Source organism: Cuculus canorus, chromosome 22 (genome assembly GCF_017976375.1).
Source record: "Cuculus canorus isolate bCucCan1 chromosome 22, bCucCan1.pri, whole genome shotgun sequence".
NCBI lineage: Eukaryota > Metazoa > Chordata > Aves > Cuculiformes > Cuculidae > Cuculus > Cuculus canorus.
This window is the reverse complement of record NC_071422.1, coordinates 4,293,795-4,314,464: the sequence shown is the minus strand read 5'-3', so window position 1 is coordinate 4,314,464 and position 20,670 is coordinate 4,293,795. Positions and strand designations below refer to the sequence as shown.

Sequence of the window (20,670 nt, the reverse complement as noted above, 5' to 3'; positions counted from 1 at the left end):
ATTTTTCCTGAGTGCTGTAATCCGCAATCTCCAGCTCCAGCAGTGCAGAGCCAGGAGCTGTCGCTTTTGTTCCCCTTTGAGGAGGATTACTTCCCAGCAGATGCCCTCAATTATTTCACCTTTTGTCTTTCATTCTTTTTTTCCTATCAAATAATTCATCCAGTTGTCATCTTTCGATGGTCGCTGGTGACACTGGGAATGGCTCAGGTGTAAGATAAGCCCTTCTGCTTCTCATCTCCATGGTCTCATTCCGGCTCTGCCGGCTGCCCTGTCAGATCTCCAGCTCCATCTCGGTGTCTGCCGGCTTTGTCAGCTCATATCACCTCTTGCTCCTGCTCATTTCCCAGACACCCAAGGACATTTATCCTGTTTCACAGCTATCTCCTCTTGTTACATTTTGTGCTCTAAAGGTACTTGCCAGGTTATCTGAGGTAAGCAAAAAGCTCTCCACACCTCGCTGCCCGGGCTAATGAATCCGGGAAGTTTTAAAGCACATCTGCTTAACGTCTGCAAGTGCTTAACTCGTTCTCATCTGTCTCTGTCCCGAGTGTTTGTAGAATCACAGAGTCATAGAACGGTTTGGGTTGGAAAGGACCTCAAAGCCCATCCAGTTACAACCCCTTGATATGGGCAGGGACACCTCCCACTGGATCAGGGGCTCCGAGCCCCATCCAACCTGGCCTGGAACCCCTCCAGGGATGGGGCAGCCACCACTGCTCTGGGTGGCTAAATTCGCCTTCTTTTGCCCTAAATTCACATCCTTTACCTTTAAATTGGTCTTTTTGCCCCCAGATTTGCCTGCTTTGCTCTCAAATTCACCTCCTTTGGCCCTAAATTCACCTTCTTTACCTTTAAATTGCCATTTTTGCCCCTAAATTCCCCTTCTTTCGCCCTAAATTCACATCCTTTACCTTTAAATTGCTCTTTTTGCCCCCAGATTTGCCTGCTTTGCCCTCACATTCACCTCCTTTGGCCCTAAATTCACCTTCTTTACCTTTAAATCGCCCTTCACCCCCCAGATTTGCCTCCTCTGGCCCCAGATTTGCCTCCTTTACTTTTAAATTGCCCTTTTTGCTGTTGAACTTGCTTCCTTTGGCCCTTAAATTGTCCTTTTTGCTCCTAAATTAGTTCCTTTCACTGATGTTTATTTCATCCAATTTCACTTTTCCACCCTCCTTTCGTCCTTGGTGCCCTTCAGGTTCTTCTAATGAATCACAGAATGGTTTGGGACCATTGGGACCTTTCCAATGGTTTGGAAAGGACCTCAAAGCCCATCCAGTTCCACCTCCTGCCATGGGCAGGGACACCTCCCTCTGGCTCAGGGGCTCCGAGCCCCATCCAACCTGGCCTGGAACCCCTCCAGGGATGGGGCAGCCACCACTGCTCTGGGCACCCTGGGCCAGGGCCTCCCCACCCTCACGGCAAAACATTTCTTCCTAAGATCTCATCTCAATCTCCCCTCTTTCAGCTGAAAACCATTCCCCCTCATCCTCTCCCTGCAATCCCTGATCCAGAGCCCCTCTCCAGCTTTCCTGTAAGCAATTATTTCAGTGCTCCGTCAATTCAGTTCTTCCCATTTCCTCCCCACTGCCGGAGCGCGGCTGCTCTAACAGATAGGGAGGGGTCCAGCAAAGAGGCAGCAATAGGGTTTCAAGAGCATTTTCTTCTGTGGCAGAGCTTCCAGAAGGAACCTTCCTTCTCCCTTGGCCAATGCAGATGTAACGGTGCTGATCTGAATTACAAATAACCCGGTGTTTATTCCGTCACTGTGCACCCCAGCCTGGTGGGTTTAGGACAATTCTCTGCAGCCAAGTCTCCATGGCCAACTTTCCATGGGATGACTCCATGGGAATAACTCTAGGTGGAACATCTCTACATGGATGACTCCCTGTGGCAGCGAGGATTGCTGGTTCCACGCATTCCTGGTTGCCTGGGGCTGAGGAAGATGCTGGAGTGATGGGATGCTGTGTCTGTAAGTCCCTCCATTTAAAATATAACAATATCCACACGACAAAAAAAACAAGAGAACAAAACCCCAACCCCGTGTTTGGGGCTCCCTGCGTGGAGTTTGCTCTCTGTGTTGCCTGCGCTTGCGCTGGCACTCGAAGAGAAGTATGAAAGCCTACACGGGGACCTATGGCAGAGAGAGGATAAGTGCTCAAGTCCCAGGAGAAGCCTGCACCTCGCTTTCACTGCCTGCTCCCTATAATCTCACTTGCTGCCATCTGCGAGAAAACACACGGTGTGATTTTTCTGTATCCTGTCCAGCGAATTGCTCAAAATTCCAGACACTCCTGGCGTGCTCTGCCCAGGATTACCAGGCTCTTTCTCCTTCCTTGATGCCACTGCCACTGCTCTCTTAACAGCTTGGTCATACTCTCATCTCCAACCAAAATGCTCTTTAAACCTAAACCACAAATGATCAGGCAGGCTTAGGAAACAGCGAAAGCTTCAAAGGATTAAACGCTAACGCTTCAAGATCAAACATTCTGTGCTGTTAGCCCTGCAGCAGCAGAAAATGGTACTAAATCTTCCCCAGCAATCAGGGGATTTCGGTGCAGGATTGCGTGAAAGGAGGAGCAGGAAGCTGATTTATAAAGAAAGATTAAAAGAACTAAATATACATATCTCTCAGCCAAAGCACCATTGAGGAGTGACGTGAAGGACTTGGGGTGCTGATGGGTGAGAAGCTCAACGTGAACCAGCAACGTGTGCTCGCAGTCCAGAAACCAACCGTGTCCTGGGCTGCATCCAAAGCAGTGGGAGCAGCAGGGAGGGAGGGGATTCTGCCCCTCTGCTCCACTCCGGGGAGACCAAACCTGGAGCCCTGTGTCCAGTTCTGGAGTCCTCAGCACACGGAGGACATGGAGCTGTTGGAGCGAGTCCAGAGGAGGCCATGGAGATGATCCGAGGGTTGGAGAACCTCCCATCCAGGAACAGGCTGAGAGTTGGGGTTGTTCAGCCTGGAGAAGAGAAGGCTGTGGGGAGACCTTAGAGCAGCTTCCAGCACTGAAAAGGGCTCCAGGGAAGCTGGGGAGGGGCTCTGGATCAGGGAGGGCAGGGATAGGATGCGGGGGACGGTTTTCAGCTGAAAGAGGGGAGATTGAGATGAGATCTCAGGAAGAAATGTTTTGCTGTGAGGGTGGGGAGGCCCTGGCCCAGGTTGCCCAGAGCAGTGGGGGCTGCCCCATCCCTGGAGGGGTTCCAGGCCAGGTTGGATGGGGCTTGGAGCCCCTGATCCAGTGGGAGGTGTCCCTGCCCATGGCAGGGGGTGGGACTGGGTGGGCTTTGAGGTCCTTTCCAACCCAAACCAGTCTGTGATTCATTAGAAGAACCTGAAGGGCACCAAGGACAAAAGGAGGGTGGAAAAGTGAAGTGAAATTGGATAAAATAAACATCAGTGAAAGGAACTAATTTAGGAGCAAAAAGGACAATTTAAGGGCAAAAAAGGACATTTTAAGGGCCAAAGGAAGCAAGCTCAACAGCAAAAAGGGCAATTTAAAAGTAAAGGAGGCAAATCTGGGGGGTGAAGGGCAATTTAAAGGTAAAGAAGGTGAATTTAGGGCCAAAGAATGCAAATTTGAGGGCAAAGCAGGCAAATCGGGGGGCAAAAAGAGCAGTTTAAAGGTAAAGGACGTGAATGTAGGGCGAAAGAAGGCGCATTTAGGACAAAAAAGGGCAAATTTAGGGGCAAAAACGACAATTTAAAGGTAAAGAAGGTGAATTTAGGGCCAAAGGATGCGAATTTGACAGCAAAGCAGGCAAACCTGAGGGCAAAAAGACCAATGTAAAGGTAAAGGATCTGAATTTAGGGCGAAAGAAGGCAAATCTAGGGCGAAAGAAAGTGAATTTAGGGCAAAAGATGGCGAATCTGGGGGCAAAAAGGGTAATTTAAAGGTAAAGGACGAGAATTTAGGACGAAAGAAGGCGAATTTAGGGTGAAAGCAGGGGAATATAGGGCGAAAGAAGGGGAATTTAAGGGTAAACAAGGGGAATTTAGGGCCAAAGGAGGTGAATTTGAGGGCAAAGCAGGCAAATCGGGGGTGCAAAAAGAGCAGTTTAAAAGTGAAAGACATTAATTTAGGGTGAAAGAAGGCAAATTTAGGGCAAAAGAAAGGGAATTTAGGGTGAAAGAAGGGGAATTTAAAGGTAAAGAATGGGAATTTAGGGGCAAAAAGGGCAATTTAAAGGTAAAGAAGGTGAATTTAGGGCCAAAGGACGCAAATTTGAGAGTCAAGCAGGCAAACCTAAGGGCAAAAAGAGCAATTTAAAGGTACAGGATGTGAATTTAGGGCGAAAGAAGGTGAATTCAGGGTGAAAGAAGGCGAATTTAGGGCGAAAGGATGCAAATTTGAGGGCAAAGCAAGCAAATCTAGGGGCAAAAAGAGCAATTTAAAGGTAAAGGACGTGAATTGAGGGCAAAAGAAGGGGAATTTAGGGCGAAAGGATACGAATTTGAGGGCAAAGCAAGCAAATCTAGGGGCAAAAAGAGCAATTTAAAGGTAAAGCACGTGAATTTAGGGCGAAAGAAGGGGAATTTAGGGTGAAAGAAGGGGAATCTACGGGCAAAAGTTGTGGTCCCCCTCTCTCGGGCCAGGAGGGCCGGGGCCCCTTCTCTCCTCCCCTCCGGTCCCCTCCCCGCTCGGGGCGGGCCGGGGCCGCTCCTCCCCCGCGCGGGGCGGTGCGGAGCGGGCATGGCGGGGGCCGCGGGGGCCCCTCCGCGCCTCGCTGTGGCCGTGGCCGCTCTGGCCGCGCTGGTGGCCCTTAAATATTACCGGGACGGGGAAGCGGCGCGGCAGCAGGTGAGGGGGGAAACGGCGGAGAGAGAGCGGATGGCGGGCGGGGCGGCACCGGCGGGCTTGGAGGGGCCAGCGAGGGCGAGGAGGCCACTGAGGGCCGAGGGGGCACTGCTGGGAGTGGGCCATCAGGCGTCGGTGGCCGCTGGGAGTGAGGTGGCCACCAGGGTTAAGGTGGCTGCCTGGCATTGGTGGCCACCAGGGTTTGAGAGACATCCAGGCGTCTGTGGCCACTGGGAGAGAGGTGGCCACTGAGGGCAAGGTGGCCACTGCTGGGCTAAGGGGACCTCCAGGCATCGGTGGCCACTGGGAGTGAGGTGGCCACCAGGGTTATGGTGACTCTGAGGCATCGGGGGCCACTGTGGCTGAGGTGACCACCAGGGTTTATGTGGTCTCCAGGCATCAGTGGCCATTGGGATTGAGGTGGCTATCAGGATTTAAGTGACTGCCAGGCATCAGTGGCCACTGGGAGTGAAATGGCCACCAGGGTTACGGTGACTGTAAGGCATCGGTGGCCACTGTGGCTGAGGTGGCCACAGGGTTTAAGTGGCCTCCAGGCACCAGTGGCCACTGGGAGTGAGGTGGCCACTGAGGTCAAGTTGGCCACTGCTGGGCTAAGGAGACCACCAGGCATCTGTGGCCACTGGGAGTGAGGTGGCCACCAGGATTTAAGTGACTGCCAGGCATCACTGGCCACGGGGAGAGAGGTGGCCACTGAGGGCAAGTTGGCCACTGCTGGGCTAAGGAGACCACCAGGCATCTGTGGCCACTGGGAGTGAGGTGGCCACCAGGGTTACGGTGACTGTAAGGCATCGGTGGCCACTGTGGCTGAGGTGGCCACGGGGTTTAAGTGGCCACTGGGAGTAAGGTGGCCATGAGGGTTTAAGTGACTTCCAGGCATCAGTGACCGCTGGGAGAGAGGTGGCTGCTGAGGTTGAGTTGGCCACTGCTGGGCTAAGGAGACCACCAGGCATCAGTGGCCACTGGGAGTGAAATGGCCACCAGGGTTACGGTGACTGTAAGGCATCGGTGGCCACTGTGGCTGAGGTGACCGCCAGGCATCGGTGGCCACCAGGGTTGAAGTGACCGACAGGCATTAGTGGCCACTGGGAATGAGGTGGCCACCAGGGTTGAAGTGACCGACAGGCATCAGTGGCCACTGGGAGAGAGGTGGCCACTGATGGCAAGGTGGCCACTGCTGGGCTAAGGGGACTACCAGGCATCAGTGGCCATTGAGAGTGAGGTGGCCATGAGAGTTACGATGACCGCCAGGCATCGGTGGCCACTGTGGCTGAGGTGACCACCACGCATCGGTGGCCACCAGGGTTTGTGTTACCTCCAGGCATCTGTGGCCACTGGGAGTGAGGGTGGCCACGAGAAGTCTGATGACTGTGAGGCATCGGTGGCCACTGTGGCTGAGGTGACCACCAGGCACTGGTGGACACTAGGGTTTATGTGACCTCCAGGCATCAGTGGCCACTGGGAGAGAGGTGGCCACTGCGGGCAAGGTGGTCAGTGCTGGGCTGAGGGGACCACTAGGCATCAGTGGCCGCTGGGAGTGAGGTGGCCACCAGGGTTAAGGTGGCAGCCTGGTATTGGTGGCCACCAGGGTTGAAGTGATTGCCAGGCATCAGTGGCCACTGGGAGAGAGGCAGCCACTGAGGGCAAGGTGGCCATTGCTGGGCTAAGGGGCCCACCAGGCGTTAGTGGCCTCTGGGAGTGACTTGGCCACAAGGGTTTAAGTGATCTCCAAGCATCAGTGGCCTTTGAGAGTAAGGTGGCCACCAGGATTAAGGTGACTGCCAGGCATCGGTTGCCATCGGGGCTGAGGTGGCCACAAGGGTTTAGGTGACCTCCAGGCATTGGTGGCCACTGAGGGTGAGTTGGCCACTGCTGGGCTAAGGGGACCACTAGACATCTGTGCCCATCAGGGTTGAGGCTGCCACCAGCATTCAGGTGACCTCCAGGCATCACAGGGAGTGAGGTGGCCACTGCTGGTTGACTGCCTGGCATTGGTGGCTATCAGGGTGTAGACGGCCACCAGGCATCGGTGGCCACTGGGAGTGAGATAGTCACTGAGAGCGAGTTGGCCACTGCCTGGAACCACCAGGCATCTGTGGTCGCTGGAGGTGAGATGGCTCCCACTGGGCTAAGGGGACCACCAGGCAGCAGTGGTCATCAGGGCTGAGTTGACTGCCTCACATCAGCGGCCACTGGGGTTCAGGTGGCCACTACTGGGTGACTGCCTGGCATTGGTGGCTATCGGGGTGTAGGTGGCCATCAGACAGCAGTGGCCACTGGGAGTGAGGTGGCCAGCGAGGATGAGGGGATCACCAGGCACTGGTGGCCACTGGGGCTGAGATGACCGCTAGGTGGTCATTGAGGTTGAGGTGACCCCCAGGGTTAAGGTGTCTGCCTAGCATCAGTGGCCGCTGGGAGTGAGGTGGTCACCAAGAGCGAGTTGGCCACTGCTGGGCTAAGGGGACCACCAGGCATCAGTGGCCATTGGGGCTGAAGTGACTGCATGGCATTAGTGGCCACCTCTACCCTCCTTGTTCCTCCTCAGCCATGTCCAGGTCTCTGGTTTATATTCCAGAGTCTTTATTTGTGTCTCAGGCCTGAAAGGCTCTGAGGTGCTTTTTGGTGCAGCTTCCAGGCTGCATTATAGAATCGTAAAATGGTTTGGGTTGGAAGGCACCTCAAAGCTCATCCAGTTCCACCCCCTGCCATGGGCAGGGTCAGCTCCCTCTGGATCAGGGGCTCCAAGCCCCATCCAACCTGGCCTTGAACCCCTCCAGGGATGGGGCAGCCACAGCTTCCCTGGACAACCTGGGCCAGGGCCTCACCGCTCTCATGGTGAAGAAATTCTTCCTTATGTCCAGTCTAAATCTGCCCCTCTCCAGTTTATACCCATTGCCCCTCATCCTATCACTACAAGCCTTTGGGAACAGCCCCTCTCCAGCTTTCCTGAAGCCCCTTTCAGTACTGGAAGCTGCTCTAAGGTCTCCATGGAGCCTTCTTTTCTCCAGGCTGAACAACTTCAACCCTCAGCCTGTCCTCGGCTGAGAGGTGCTCCGGCCCTTGGATCATCCTTGTAGCCCTCCTCTAGACCTGTTCCAATTAGTGCTGCTTGGGGCTGGCAGACAACAGATGGAAAATCAGCTGGTTCAGGAGCTCTGGGGATGAGGCTGGTGCTGCAGGCGATGGAAAATAAACATGGGCAAACAGAAGAATACGGAATGTTTGTGCTCAGAGCTTCAGGCTCTTATGGGGTCACAGGGGAGGCTGCCTGGAATGATGGAACACGGGATGTGCCTCAGGCTGACTGGCAGGAGCAGGGAGGTGGCTCCTCTCACTTGCTGGGTCCCTCTCTCCCTCTCACACAAATATGGATCTTTCCTCATCTCCCTGCAACTTGTCTGGCAGGGCAAGGGAAGGGATTCTGCCCCTCTGCTCTGCTCTGGTGAGACCGCAGCTGGAGCCCTGTGTCCAGTTCTGGAGTCCTCAACATAGGAGGGACATGGAGCTGTTGAGCAAGTCTGGAGGAAGCCATGGAGATGATCCGAGGGCTGGGGCACCTCCCATGCAAGGACAGGCTCAGTGTTGGGGTTGTTCAGCCTGGAAAAGTCTTGCTGTGTCCTTCTTTCCCTCTCACACCAACATGGAGCTCTCCTGTTCTGCCTGCAGAACAGTCCATATTCTGGAGTGGAAATGTCTAGAAGAATCTAGAGGCTTTCTGGGGCTGCTTCAAGAGAGGCATTCAGTGATGTCTTCTGTTGGACAATCTCTGTCTGGGCTTTGCAGGCAATCTCACCATGTACTACAGAAGGAGAAACGGAGGCACAGGGTGGCTGGGAACTCACAGTAGTTTCTGGAGCAGACCATGGGGTTTATTGGGTGCTCGAGACCTTAGAGCAGCTTCCAGGACTGAAAAGGCTCCAGGAAAGCTGGAGAGGGGCTCTTGATCAGGAACTGCAGGGAAAGGACTAGGGGGAACAGTTTTCAGCTGCAAGACGAGAGATTGAGATGAGATCTTAGGAAGAAATGTTTTGCTGTGAGGGTGGGGAGGCCCTGGCCCAGGGTGCCCAGAGCAGTGGTGGCTGCCCCATCCCTGGAGGGGTTCCAAGCCAGGTTGGATGAGGCTTGGAGCAACTGGATCCCATGGGAGGTGTCCCTGCCCATGGCAGGGGTGTGGAACTGGATGGGCTTTGAGGTCCCTTCAAACCCAAACCATTCTGTGATCTCGGCATGGGTTTACATTAAGTTGCTTTATGCAGAGTTGCAAGGGCTCAGTTCATTTCCTTTCTGATTTGTCACATGACAGTAATGTATTTGACTGCTTTTGTTTCACCCCATGTCAGTTAATTACAGAAATCACATCTCCAGGTGCCCGGAATATCTGCAGGTTTAGGACTAACTATCTGGAAAACGTTAGGAATCTTTCTGACAAAAGACTTTCAGGCCAGCTCTGAACAGATGATTCTGTTCAAATTACTCGGCCAGATGTAGTTTTAATACGCTCGCGCCAGCAGTTCCTGGATACGGATCCCTGTTGTAAATAGCACAAAACCCTGCCAAGGGGCGTTAATCTTTTAGTTTGATGGCCGTGTTTGTGTGCTGGAAAGAATGCAAATTAATTCTGAAGCTGAGAGGGGCCGGAGTGAATTCCTGCAGGAGGCTGGAAAGAAATCTCGCTTCTCTCTTCTTCCCAAACCAGGAGCTGGCACTGAAGTCTTTGGGAAGAGAGGGGCTGTTCCTCTTCTCATCTCTGGACACAAACAACGACCTGTACCTCAGCCCAGAGGAGTTCAAGCCGATAGCAGAGAAGCTGACGGGTGGGTACCTGGCTGCCTCACAGAGCTCTCGCCACGCGGAGTGAGTGAAAGCCAAAGATAACACATTCCACAGTTTTTATTCATGCCTTCATTCTTTTCTGGGCACTATTCTGGGTCTGATTTACATGAAGAGAGGGTGCTAAGATTTCCATGTTTCTGGAAAGGCTTAAGCACTAGAAATCACTTTCACAAAGTAGAGTTTTTATAAAGCAGAAGATCCCATTGCTGAACCAGCAAAGTGCATAAGTTACTTTGTGCTGAGCTTAACAGGGATTTGAAATGGGCGAAGGCAACAAATACAGCCCAGGCCAGGCCAGAGCTATTCGTGTGTCACAGCATTCCATTCATGCTCTCCTCCAGCCGTAGCGGTCTCTCAGACAGCAATTGTGAGAGTTCTTGTTTGGAGATGCTATCGGTGCGTAGCAAATGTCACATGGAGCTGCCAAGCAGAAGGAGGTGAGGTGATGATGCACAGGAGAGCTCACACTACAGCCGAAATGCGGGCAGTGCTTTGCTTGTGCCGCAGTGACTTGGCTAAAGCAAGTGAACTAAGCCATGAGTTTACACTTGGCCGGTAAAGGGAGGGTTCTACTTAGTTCCTGCAGCCGAAGCTGGTCCCTGGGTTGAGTCTGAGTTCTGCCACTGCCTTTGCATAGCTGGGAAACTCCCAGTGCTTCTGGATTTGCCAGGATAAATGTGTAATCACTGCACAATGGCTTGCAAGGGGAGAAGGGGGAAAAAGCTGCTTAAATCCCTGTCTCTTTTTCCTAGGGGTGGCTCCCATCTCAGAATTTGAAGAGGAGGAGACGCCTGATCCAAGTGGGGAGACATTGTCCGTTGTGGCTAAATTCCAGCCTTTGGTCATGGAAACAATGACGAAAAGCAAAGATGGTTTCTTGGGAGTAGGTATCACGGGAGTAGGTATCACACAGGATGTGTGTGGCCAGAAATTCTGGTACAAACACATCCTATGGGAATATCAGTTGGAATAAGTGCCAGCAGATTGGGAGGGTGAGATGGTCTCACTCAAGCTGTGGGATTTTTTTGACGCGCGAGCTCAATGCTTCCTGCAGCGCTTCCCCGTTTCCAGGGTACTCAGCAGCACTGTGCCCCAGTTAATCCGTCCTTCCTGGGAAGCCCGAAGCAACCGGTAAGAGCTGGCTCTCCTGGGGCTGAATCCAAAGTACTGGTGTGTGGTGCATTCTGTGCTCTCACGTTTCCTATTGCTCACCTAACTGAAGGTTGACAGAATTACTTGGGAGTGTTTGGGGTGGTAGGCAGACTTTAAAATGTGATATATTTTTTCCCCTTCTCCAAAGCCTGCATATCCACCACCATTCCTGTGCATCTGAAGAGTCTGGCCTAGGCTCTGACAGCGTCTTCTGTTCACAGATTTCTCACGTCGCTCTGTCTGGGCTCAGGAACTGGACGGCCCCAGCCACTCCGATGAGCGAGTTGCTTGCCAGGCAGTTTAAAGCCTTTCTTCCTCCAAAGAATAAACTGGAACTTGGGGATCCGTGGTGGATAATTCCTAGTGAATTGAATATCTTCACTGGGTACCTTTCCAACAACAGATTTTACCCTCCCCCTCCCAAGGGCAAAGAGGTGAGATATGAAACTTGATTTCTATGTACCTGGGAGATGGCTTGTGTAAATGTTCTGCCTTAAAGCCCGGATGAATTGCAGGAGACTCTGGAGGGACAAGGATGTTGCATTATCTCTCCCTCGACTTTCTAAGGGTGCAGAAAGACTGCAATATACAACCAGGAGCACCATCTCCTGCCTGAAAGCCAGCAAAAAGTACTGGGTGTCAGTACTGGCCATATGAGGCTGACTTGAGTAACTTCATCTCGTTTCATTTAAGTGTTGGCATTTTAGGCTGGTCTTTCTGGAACAAGAAAGGGAGAGGCTTGTTCAGAAAGCACTTGTATGAAGTGAACGTGTCTTGTGGGGCAGTTGCCAACTGCTGCCCCCAAGGCGAGTGTTCCATTGGCAAGAGGAATGATGCATACACACAGTCTGTGAAGCCAGAGGCGTATTGCTCTCCCCTGGGGTGCCGGGGAGGGGTTGTTGATCACGCAGCTGATAAACCTTCACAGCCCAGTGTGTTTATTGATCGCACACCCACTCTTTCAAAGTCTTAAGTAGTATTGATGGAGGCAGCCTTGTAGATCAGTTTAATGTACGCAGGCATTCAGCCGACTGGGATGATGGAAGCTTGCAAACAATGTGAGAAGAGCATTAAAAGCGTGGAGGATGGATTTATTTTTAAATGCAATCTATTGTGTTGTCTCCTTGTTTTGTGAGTTGGTAGGCTCCCTGAGCTGCTTTTGAAGTCATACCAGTTCCCTTGCCTTCCTGACCTGGTTGAGAGTTCCTTTGGACCCTCAGCTGATCTGCAGTGGAGGAACTCCTCATTTTTGCTCTCTTCCAATTCTTTATCTAGATCATAATCCACAAGCTTTTGAGCATGTTCCACCCGCGCCCCTTCGTCAAAACCCGCTTTGCTCCCCAGGGAGCCGTGGCCTGCATCCAAGCCATCAGCCCCTTCTACTACACCATCGCCTTCAGGTGAGGCCGAGGGTCTGGGCTGTTCAAGGAGGGCTTGTGGGCACTGCCAAATTCATTCCACGTCTCAGAGAAGGGAGAAGGGGGCTGTGAGCCCATGGCAGAGAGTCCGTGTGTCATTCCGTGTGCTCTCCTGGTCCTGAGCAGGACCAGCTGTGTCCTGCCTGGGAAGAGGGCGAAGCAGCGGCAGGGAGAGGGCGGTTCGCAGCAGCTCATGCTGGTGTGTGGTGCTAAGCTGATGCCCAAAGAGGGCACCCGTGCTCCCAGTGTCGCTGAGGCCCTGCAGAGACAGGAACTTTTCCCAGATCCAGGAGAGCAGCATTTCTCCGTCACCCTTGGTGTGCAACTACCCATGGCTGAAAGGGGAGAATCTGATTAGCAAGGAATTTGTTCGATTTTGTTCAGTCGAGGAGTGGAGGAATTGTTCTCCTGTTTTACTGGGAGTGTCACACACAGCTTTTAATTGCCTGATCAAGCTAGAAGGGAGGCCAAAGGGGGTCTTAGTCTATTGCTGTGTTTCAAGGAATCATAACATAGTTAATCCTTCCTGGATGGACACTTACTACCCAGTTCCAAAAGGCATTGATCCTGGAGATGATCCTGACACAGATGATGATTCTGACTCAGGGGATCTGCTCCAGTCTTTTACTGTCTCCACTGTGTGACATGAAAAGCTTTTTGAACTCAACCTTTGCCCCAGTTTAGCTTCATAATTTCTGCTGCCCGGAGATAACTTCTCTCTGCTGTCATCTGCAATGCGTGATCCATTCCCTCCTCCTGGCACTGCAGCTGGTGGCTCCTTTCTCATTTCAGGATCCACGCTGAGTTCCAGCTGAACGAGCCACCAGACTTCCCCTTCTGGTTTTCCCCAGGCCAGTTCACAGGTCACATAATCCTCTCCAAGGATTCTTCCCACGTCCGAGAGTTTAAGCTCTTCGTCCCTAACAACAGGTACAGCTGTTTCTCTCTCTTCATGGGTGCTGGAAAGGGTTGGGAATTGTTGTAAATGGAGCTCAGTGGATCCCAGGAGTGCTGGGATCCTGTCCTGTGCCTGGGGGGAGGCTAGTGGGCTCTTTTTATGTGAAGAAGTGAGTGCAGTGACAGTGCTGTCCCTTGTGGCATGTGGGCATCCTGGCCTCTGCAGGGAGGGCAGATTTGCAGTCTGAACTCTGGGCAGGCCAGTTCTGCGGTTTGCTTATCCATTTTGCCCACGCATCCCTCTCTGCCAGCAGTCATCCGGGTCATCACGTCCTCGGTTCTCTAGATACAGAGCTCCCTGAACTGGTTCTGATGCAGTTTTTCAGGAAGAGCTGTGTTTATCAGCAGGTCTGGGGGGTGTCTGGCTTGGAAGAAGCGGGGAAGGACAAGGGCAGAGGAGGGACAGGGGATAAGCAGGATGGAGGTTGCTGGGGACATGGAGCATGGGGTTGGAATAGGTGTCCTTGCACAACCTGCCTCCATCTGGCACTGAGCGTCCGAGCCTGAGCTCTCCAGTGCTAAACCACTTGAGAGGGAGGTGCCTGCAGGCGTGTGAGAAGACACACAGGGAAGTGGAATTCAGGTTGTCCTGATACTGCGCTAAAGGCGGGCAACAGCCTCTTCTTTCACAGCACTGCTGGAAGCACTGCTCCCTTGACCTGTCCCAGCAGTCCTGGCTGCGGCAGGGGCTCTTGCAGATGTCAGATACCTGTTGCAGGCTGCAGAAGGCTCCTCGGGTGTCTGTGATGGATGGGCTCGCACTTTTCAGCCAAGCATCTGGAAAATCTGAGTGAATTGAGCTCTGCAGTTGCCTGTAAAAATGGCAAATACATCTTTACAAGGCACTGAGGATCCCTGACCCATTTTGGAGTCTGATTCGCTCACGAGTAACCGTCCCTTGGTACTCAGAGGATGGGGAGAGGCACCCCCGGTGATCCCAGAGCCTGGCTCAAAGCAATGAGGCTCAGCAAAGCCTGATGCTCTTGCTTTAACATATTTTTTGCTTGGTGTTTCACAGGTTAAGGCTTTGTGTGCATAGCTTTGCACCAGCTCATTCCTGCTCTCTGGCAAGCAGCTGGAAGCGTTTCAGAGGAAAGAAGCTTCAAATCTCTTTGCCTGTGATGGCCAGAGTGAAAATTCTATTATAAAATTACCCTGGCGGCTCAATCCCTATGGCTCTGTCAGCACATTTGTTACAGCGAGCAGGCAGTTACGGCTCTGCCAGAAACTCCTTACAAAAGCCTTTTGCTTCCAAAAAAACCCCTTTTAAAAGTTCAGCAGGATCAGAACGTGCAAGTTAAGTGCTGGGAAGGAAGGGGCAGCCATGACATCTCTCTCTTCCATGTTTTGACAGCACTCAGAGGTGTGAGCGTGTTTGCCCAGTGTTGTGTGGATTCCTGGGCCCTGATCCAGCAGGGAACACCGTGATCTCTGAGGAGCCAGAGGCTCTGGCCTTCAGTGCTGCCCTTGCGAAAGGAACACTGGATGTTCTCATTTGTTTGGAGATTCCCGTACACCGCATTAGCCCTTGGTGACTCTGAACATATTGAGTTTGCCTTGCAGGTCTCTGAACGTTGATATGGAGTGGCTGTATGGGGCGAGCGAAAGCAGCAACATGGAAGTGGATATAGGTTACCTGCCTCAGGTCTGTACTCGCTCCCAGTCCTCCACGTGCGTGCAGCATCCCAGCAGGGATTTGCACTGCCATGCCCCTCAGCTGCATCACCTTGGTTATCCCTGTTCTCCAGAGCTTTCTCTTGACCATTTCAATATAACGGTAGAATCTCTGTTCATCTTTGCATGCCCCGCGCCACTGTGTGGCTCCAGTTCTTGTGATATTTCGGTTTTCCCCTCTGTTTTCTCGTATGCTCCTGGAGTCATGAGACCTTTTCCATTCCTAAGACATTGTCTGGCACGTGGGGGGAAGATGAGGAGCTGAACCCAGGCCCTGAGCCCAGAGTGGTCTATGAAACACAGCGTGCCTGGATTTAGAAACTGCATGAGGCTATTCCTCTAGTTTGTGGTAATCCCAAACTAGTGTGTTGTGGGAGAAGCAACACGAGTCAGGATTTTGAGTGCCTGAACTTAGCAGTCCCATTTTCTCCTAAACTAGATCCAAGATTCCTTTTAATTGCCAAAAGTCAAGAAAAGAGACTTCAAAAATATTTGCATATGTAGCAGAACGCTGAAGCACAGGGAAGCTCGTGAACAGCTTTCTCTGTTGCACCCTCTGGTGGCTCTGTAAGGGCTGTGCTGATGGGCTGAGCCAGAGCTTCAGACTAACCCTGCACATCCCACAGAGTTAAAGGATCCTGTAGTGTCCCACAGTCAAAAATCTCCACTGCATTTCCAGTCTAGCAAGTGCAGTCAGACAATAGCTGAAGGGAATGAAGTTGCTTTCCTGTTATTGTCGAATAAAACGAATCTGCACCTGCCTTAGGTTCACGACACGAGGAGACAGTAGATCTAGTTGTATCCTCATTGTAAGCTGCACAGTCTTATTTTGCATATTTATCCTGTCCTGGGGTGCAGAAAGACCAGGAGTGGGATGTCTGCTGTGTCAACTCAGCCTGTTCTTCTGCAGATGGAGCTGGAATCCACAGGGCCTTCAATCCCCTCTGTGATCCATGACGAGAACGGGAATGTGATTGACAGCAGGGATCCCTCAGGGGAGCCCATTCAGTTTGTGTTCGAAGAGATAACCTGGCAGCAGGAAATCCCCTGGGAAGAGGCAGCTCAGAAGCTGGAAGTGGCCATGTATCCATTTAAGAAGGTGAGGAAGGAGCAGGGCTTTTCCTTGTCACGTTTATTTGGTGTGGGTCACCTTCACTGGGACATCCACTCACCTGGAGGACCAACAGAAGCCAGAAGTCACGACCCAATCAGCATTCAGAGTAGCGTGAGGGTCTCCCAGCTCAGCGTATGCCTCCCAGGCACCACGTGTGTGGCTTGTTGGGCTTCCCGTTTCCAGGTGAAGGAGAACAGCACCTGGGAAAGGCCATTTGGGATCACACAGCAGCACTGGCAGGAGCAAAGCCTGGGCGTCCTGTGTCGCAGGCTTGTATTGTAAATGTAGGCTGATCCTCCCTCTTATCAGTAGCTGCCAATGCAATTTCTGAGTGAAGCACGTAATCATGCTGCTTACAAATGGTTTTCCTCTGGCATTACTTATGGAGCATTCAGCTTCCTTTGGACCAAGCTTTCCTTATCAGCAGAGAACACTCAGTCTGCCTGCGCCTCTGCATCCCACAGTGAGACATAAATTCATAGCACTGGGCGACCCAAACTATTTAGCATGCCACTAGGCTGTGGAGCAGATGGCGACTGCCTGTCACAGCTTCCTTGGCTGCAGGGACATGTTTCAGTGGCTGTCTCCATCTGACTGAGCTTACAGATGCCCCTTGGAGCTGCCAAGATGTTAATAAAGTTCCCTTCATTTGAGTGACCAAAACAGGCTCTATGCAGGGTCCCTCACAGCCAGTGAGGGATCTAAAACCTCACAGTTTCTAGGCTGTATCAGTGAGGCTGTGTAAGAAATACCTCCAGGCCAGATTTCCCAGGCAGCTGAGGTGTGTTTGCCACTAGCCTGCCCGCAGTTGTGCAGATGCTTTCTGTGCTGGGGGCTCTGCGGGTGCCAATGACCACCCACGTGCCACGAGGGGCTCTCTGCGGTCTCACCGGGAGGTGAATTTGTCCCTGGGGTTGCACCACAGTTGTCATTTGCTTTAAACTGCAGGACATACTGTGGGTTGAACTGCATGTGCATCACCTGTGAGGTGTGGAGGGCGGGTTCCTTCAGACCCTGTTTGAGGTTGGCTGTGCTGTGCCTGTTGTCAAACCGTCTTTCTGCTTCCAGGTCTCCTATCTTCCTTTCACACAAGCTTTTGAGAGAGCAAAAGAAGAAAAGAAACTGGTGCACTCAATCCTGTTGTGGGGTGCCCTGGACGACCAGTCCTGCTGAGGTGAGGACATTCCTGGTGAGGCTGGAAGATGATGTGCCTCGTTCAGCCTCTGGGAAGAGCTGGGGTCAGGAGCTGGTCACGAGCCAGCGGTAAATGTTGTAGTACTTGTTCTGGCACTGAAGATGCTGAATAGAAAAGGGCTGAAAGTTGAGAATTCCCAGTCAGTGGGGAATTACTGATCAGGGCTTAGATCTGATCCTGCAGTGGGGATATATTTTAGACAAACCCTAGTCTAACTCGCTAATTCTGGTGGCCTTGTTGAGGCAGAAGCGTGGGTCTGGTCTTTCCCTTTTCTCTTCCCCTCTCAGTCTGCTTGGGCAGAGGCAGATCTGCAGGAGGAGAAAGGCTCTGCTCTTTGCTTTATCCCTGACACCTGTGTGGGAAAAGCCAAAGCCAGATGCGGATGTGCATTTGTCCTGATGTGTAGCTGCTTTCCCCTAACACCAAAGAGCTTGCGTCCCACCTTGAGCAGGAGCGATGGGTGGGAGAGGGCGGGTATCTCTAGTCCTATCTGCCCTTGAAAACTCCCCAGCCTGCATGGGCTGTGCTTGGCAGGAACAGCACTCAGGCTGGATCCACAGGGCCTGATCCTTTCCTAAATGCGCCACAGTAGTCAGCCTGCATGGCAAGCTTTTCCTGGTCCTGTGGCCTTGCAGGTGGCCGGGGTCTGCTCTGCTGAGTCTTCTCTGCCAGCAGAACTCATGGAAAATCTTAACCTGTGGAGAACTGCCAACAAAGGGGAAAAAAAGACAGTCGTAGAATCATTACGGTTGGAAAAGACCTCTAAGCTCATCCAGTCCAACTGTCAGCATAACACCACTGTGCCCACTAAACCATGTCCTGAAGTGCCACAGCTACACTTGTTTTGAACCCCTCCAGGGATGGAGTCTCCACCACTGCACTGGGCAGCCTCTGCCAGTGCTTCACCACTCTTTCAGTAAAGATTTTTTTCCTAATATCCAACCTAAACCTCCCGTGGTGGAACTTGAGGCCATTTCCTCTCATCCTGTCACTTGTTACTCGGGAGATGAGACCAATACCCACCTCACCACAACCTCCTTTCAGGAGCTGCAGAGAGCGATGCGGTCTCCCCTCAGCCTCCTCCAGACTAAACAGTCTCAGGTCTGTCAGATGCTCCTCATAAAGATGGACCAGGCCAGGGGAACCCCAAGCCGGCTGCCCCAGCAGCCAGAGTGATGGCATCGTGGTGGCATCAAACATGGCAACAGTCAGCTCAGGAAACACAGCAATCCAGTGTCTGCCTCTCTTCCCATGCCAGGTTCAGGGCGAACTCTCCGGGAGACCGTCCTGGAAAGTTCGCCCATCCTCGCCCTGCTCAACGAGAGCTTCATTAGCAGCTGGTCACTGGTGAAGGAGCTGGAAGAGCTGCAGGTGAGCGTGGCAGCCCCGTCTGCCTTCTTGATTTTGGCGCTGGTGAACACAGAGGGTGCTTGGCACGAGGGTAACAGCAGAAGACAGGGGCTCGTGCCTGTGGTAATGGGGGATTTTGGTTCACAACCGAAATCCTAGCGATCGCAGGGGTCAAGCAACGACCAGATGGAGGCAGGTGAAGAAAATGGCACAGTGACCCCCTTCGCTCTGTCATGGTGCCAATATCAAAGGCTAAAGCAGATGCTTTGCTGCGAGATAGCCCTGCCCAAGGCCATTTGTGCCGTCAGCAAACTGACTTCTCTGTAACCCAGGGAGCAACCAAAAGCTGCCTGAACCTTCCTGGTTGCCACTTTCCCCACTCGTTATCTGTGTCTGGGACTGTGCTGAGAGCAAGGTCAGTCAGAGCTGGAGACTCTGGGTAAAGCCGGGATCAGAGTGTTGGTGTGCCTGGGAACTGCAGTGATGGGGTGATTTTATTGTTTGGGAAGAACATCAGCAGCTGAAAAGTGAGGAGGAGACTGACTGGAGGGGAACAATAAAGTGGTGAGGATGGAGCCCGTTACTACCATGCTGCAGAGTAACTTTCTGGTCTGCCTCCTCCAGTGTTTGGTGTACTCCACCCATGTTGTTCTGCTGGTTTTGGTGTGTGCAAGCATTTTTCTTTGGGGTCTCCTTACAGAGCAACAGAGAAAATGAGTTCTACAGCAAGCTGGCTGACCTGCACCTGGAGAAATACAACTTCCCTGTGGAGATGATCATCTGCCTCCCCAACGGCACGGTGGTACGTTCGTTAATGCTTAAGCTGGGCTTGGCTTTTCCCATCAGAATGTGCTTTTCTCATCAGCATGTGCTCTTCTCAGGGCCATCTGCAGATCCCAAAGCGAGTGTCCACTCTCCCGGCCATTTGGCTCCTCGATACTTTGCAGGGCCACAGTCCCTCATGGTGTCGTGCTCTCAGGGATGCTGGGGCAGCAGGTCTACTAAAAAAAACTGAAACAAATGTCTTCTTATTCAACAGCAGCTCTGGTCAGGGGAGGAACCAATCAGACTTGAACCAAAAGTCTGTCTGTGTTTCCTCATTGTCCTGGTTGGAGGTGGTGACCTTTGGGAAGCCATTATAGCTTTTTTCCTGCACCCGTTGTCCCTTGTGCTCATACTTTGGAGAAAACCTCTCTTTTATCAGCATGTTTATGTTTCTCTCAGTTCCCTAAATTTGTTCCAGTAGATCGGCCGTTAGCCAATCTACTTCAGCAACCTCCACCTTGGGTTTGGAGAAAGACAACCGCTCCGACAGCTGGCAGTGCGGCACTTGGCTGTGTGTCTGCAGCCGGGTGCCTGCAGTGAAGGATCCTGCTGGGGCTGATTCGGTTGTGCCCCACGCCTGCTAGACAATAGCCAGTAACGCGGGGAGCGGCTCCCTGCTGTCTCATCCCTCTGGACAAGGCTGTGGGCTTGGTGAGTGGCCTCAGCTCAGCGTGTTCCAGCCTGTCGAGGTTGCTACGTCCAGTGACCATGTCTCCCCCTTTCCCATTTCCTTAGGAGAGCAGAAAGCACAGAGGCATTGGAAGCTTTGGTGCTGGTTTTGCAGCTGCGCTGGGCCAAGAGCAGGAATCATGGAATGGTTTGGGCTGGAACAGAGCTTAAAGCCCATCCAGTTCCAAACCCACTGCCGTGGGCAGGGACATCTTCCACTGGATCAGGGGCTCCAAACCCCATCCAACCTGGCCTGGAACCCCTCCAGGGATGGGGCAGCCACCACTGCTCTGGGCAGCTTGGGCCAGGGCCTCCCCACCCTCACAGCAAAACATTTCCTAAGATCTCATCTCAATCTCCCCTCTTTCAGCTCAAAACCGTTCCTCCTCATCCTCTCCCCGCACTTCCTGATCAGGAGTCCCTCCCCAGCTTTCCTGGAGCCCCTTTCAGCACTGGAAGCTGCTCTAAGGTCACCCCTCCGCCTTCTCTTCTCCAGGCTGAACAAGCCCAGCTCTCTCAGCCTGTCCTCGTCCGGGAGGTGCTCCAACAGCCACAGTCGGGCTGCCATCTCCCCAGCTCTTGCTCCCAGCTAGGTTTTACACCTGTGTGGTTTTTCCCAAATAGCCTTCATCTTCTTTCAAAGCTGAGCAAGAAGCTGGTGCTCTC

The 20,670-nt window shown here is 52.6% G+C and overlaps 1 protein-coding gene across 1 annotated transcript in view; it reads left to right on the top strand.

The window, feature by feature from the left end:
* The first annotated feature begins 4,657 nt into the window (after window positions 1–4,657).
* Window positions 4,658–20,670, top strand: part of SELENON (selenoprotein N) — a 21,456-nt gene continuing 5,443 nt past the window's right edge. The window contains exons 1-11 of the mRNA XM_054086311.1: window positions 4,658–4,802; window positions 9,514–9,631; window positions 10,403–10,533; window positions 11,024–11,236; window positions 12,078–12,202; window positions 13,013–13,150; window positions 14,741–14,822; window positions 15,762–15,950; window positions 17,034–17,139; window positions 18,419–18,531; window positions 19,211–19,312. Of these exons, the coding sequence (XP_053942286.1) occupies window positions 4,695–4,802; window positions 9,514–9,631; window positions 10,403–10,533; window positions 11,024–11,236; window positions 12,078–12,202; window positions 13,013–13,150; window positions 14,741–14,822; window positions 15,762–15,950; window positions 17,034–17,139; window positions 18,419–18,531; window positions 19,211–19,312 (1,425 nt within the window). The 5' untranslated portion in view covers window positions 4,658–4,694. The remainder of the gene's footprint in view (window positions 4,803–9,513; window positions 9,632–10,402; window positions 10,534–11,023; window positions 11,237–12,077; window positions 12,203–13,012; window positions 13,151–14,740; window positions 14,823–15,761; window positions 15,951–17,033; window positions 17,140–18,418; window positions 18,532–19,210; window positions 19,313–20,670) is intronic.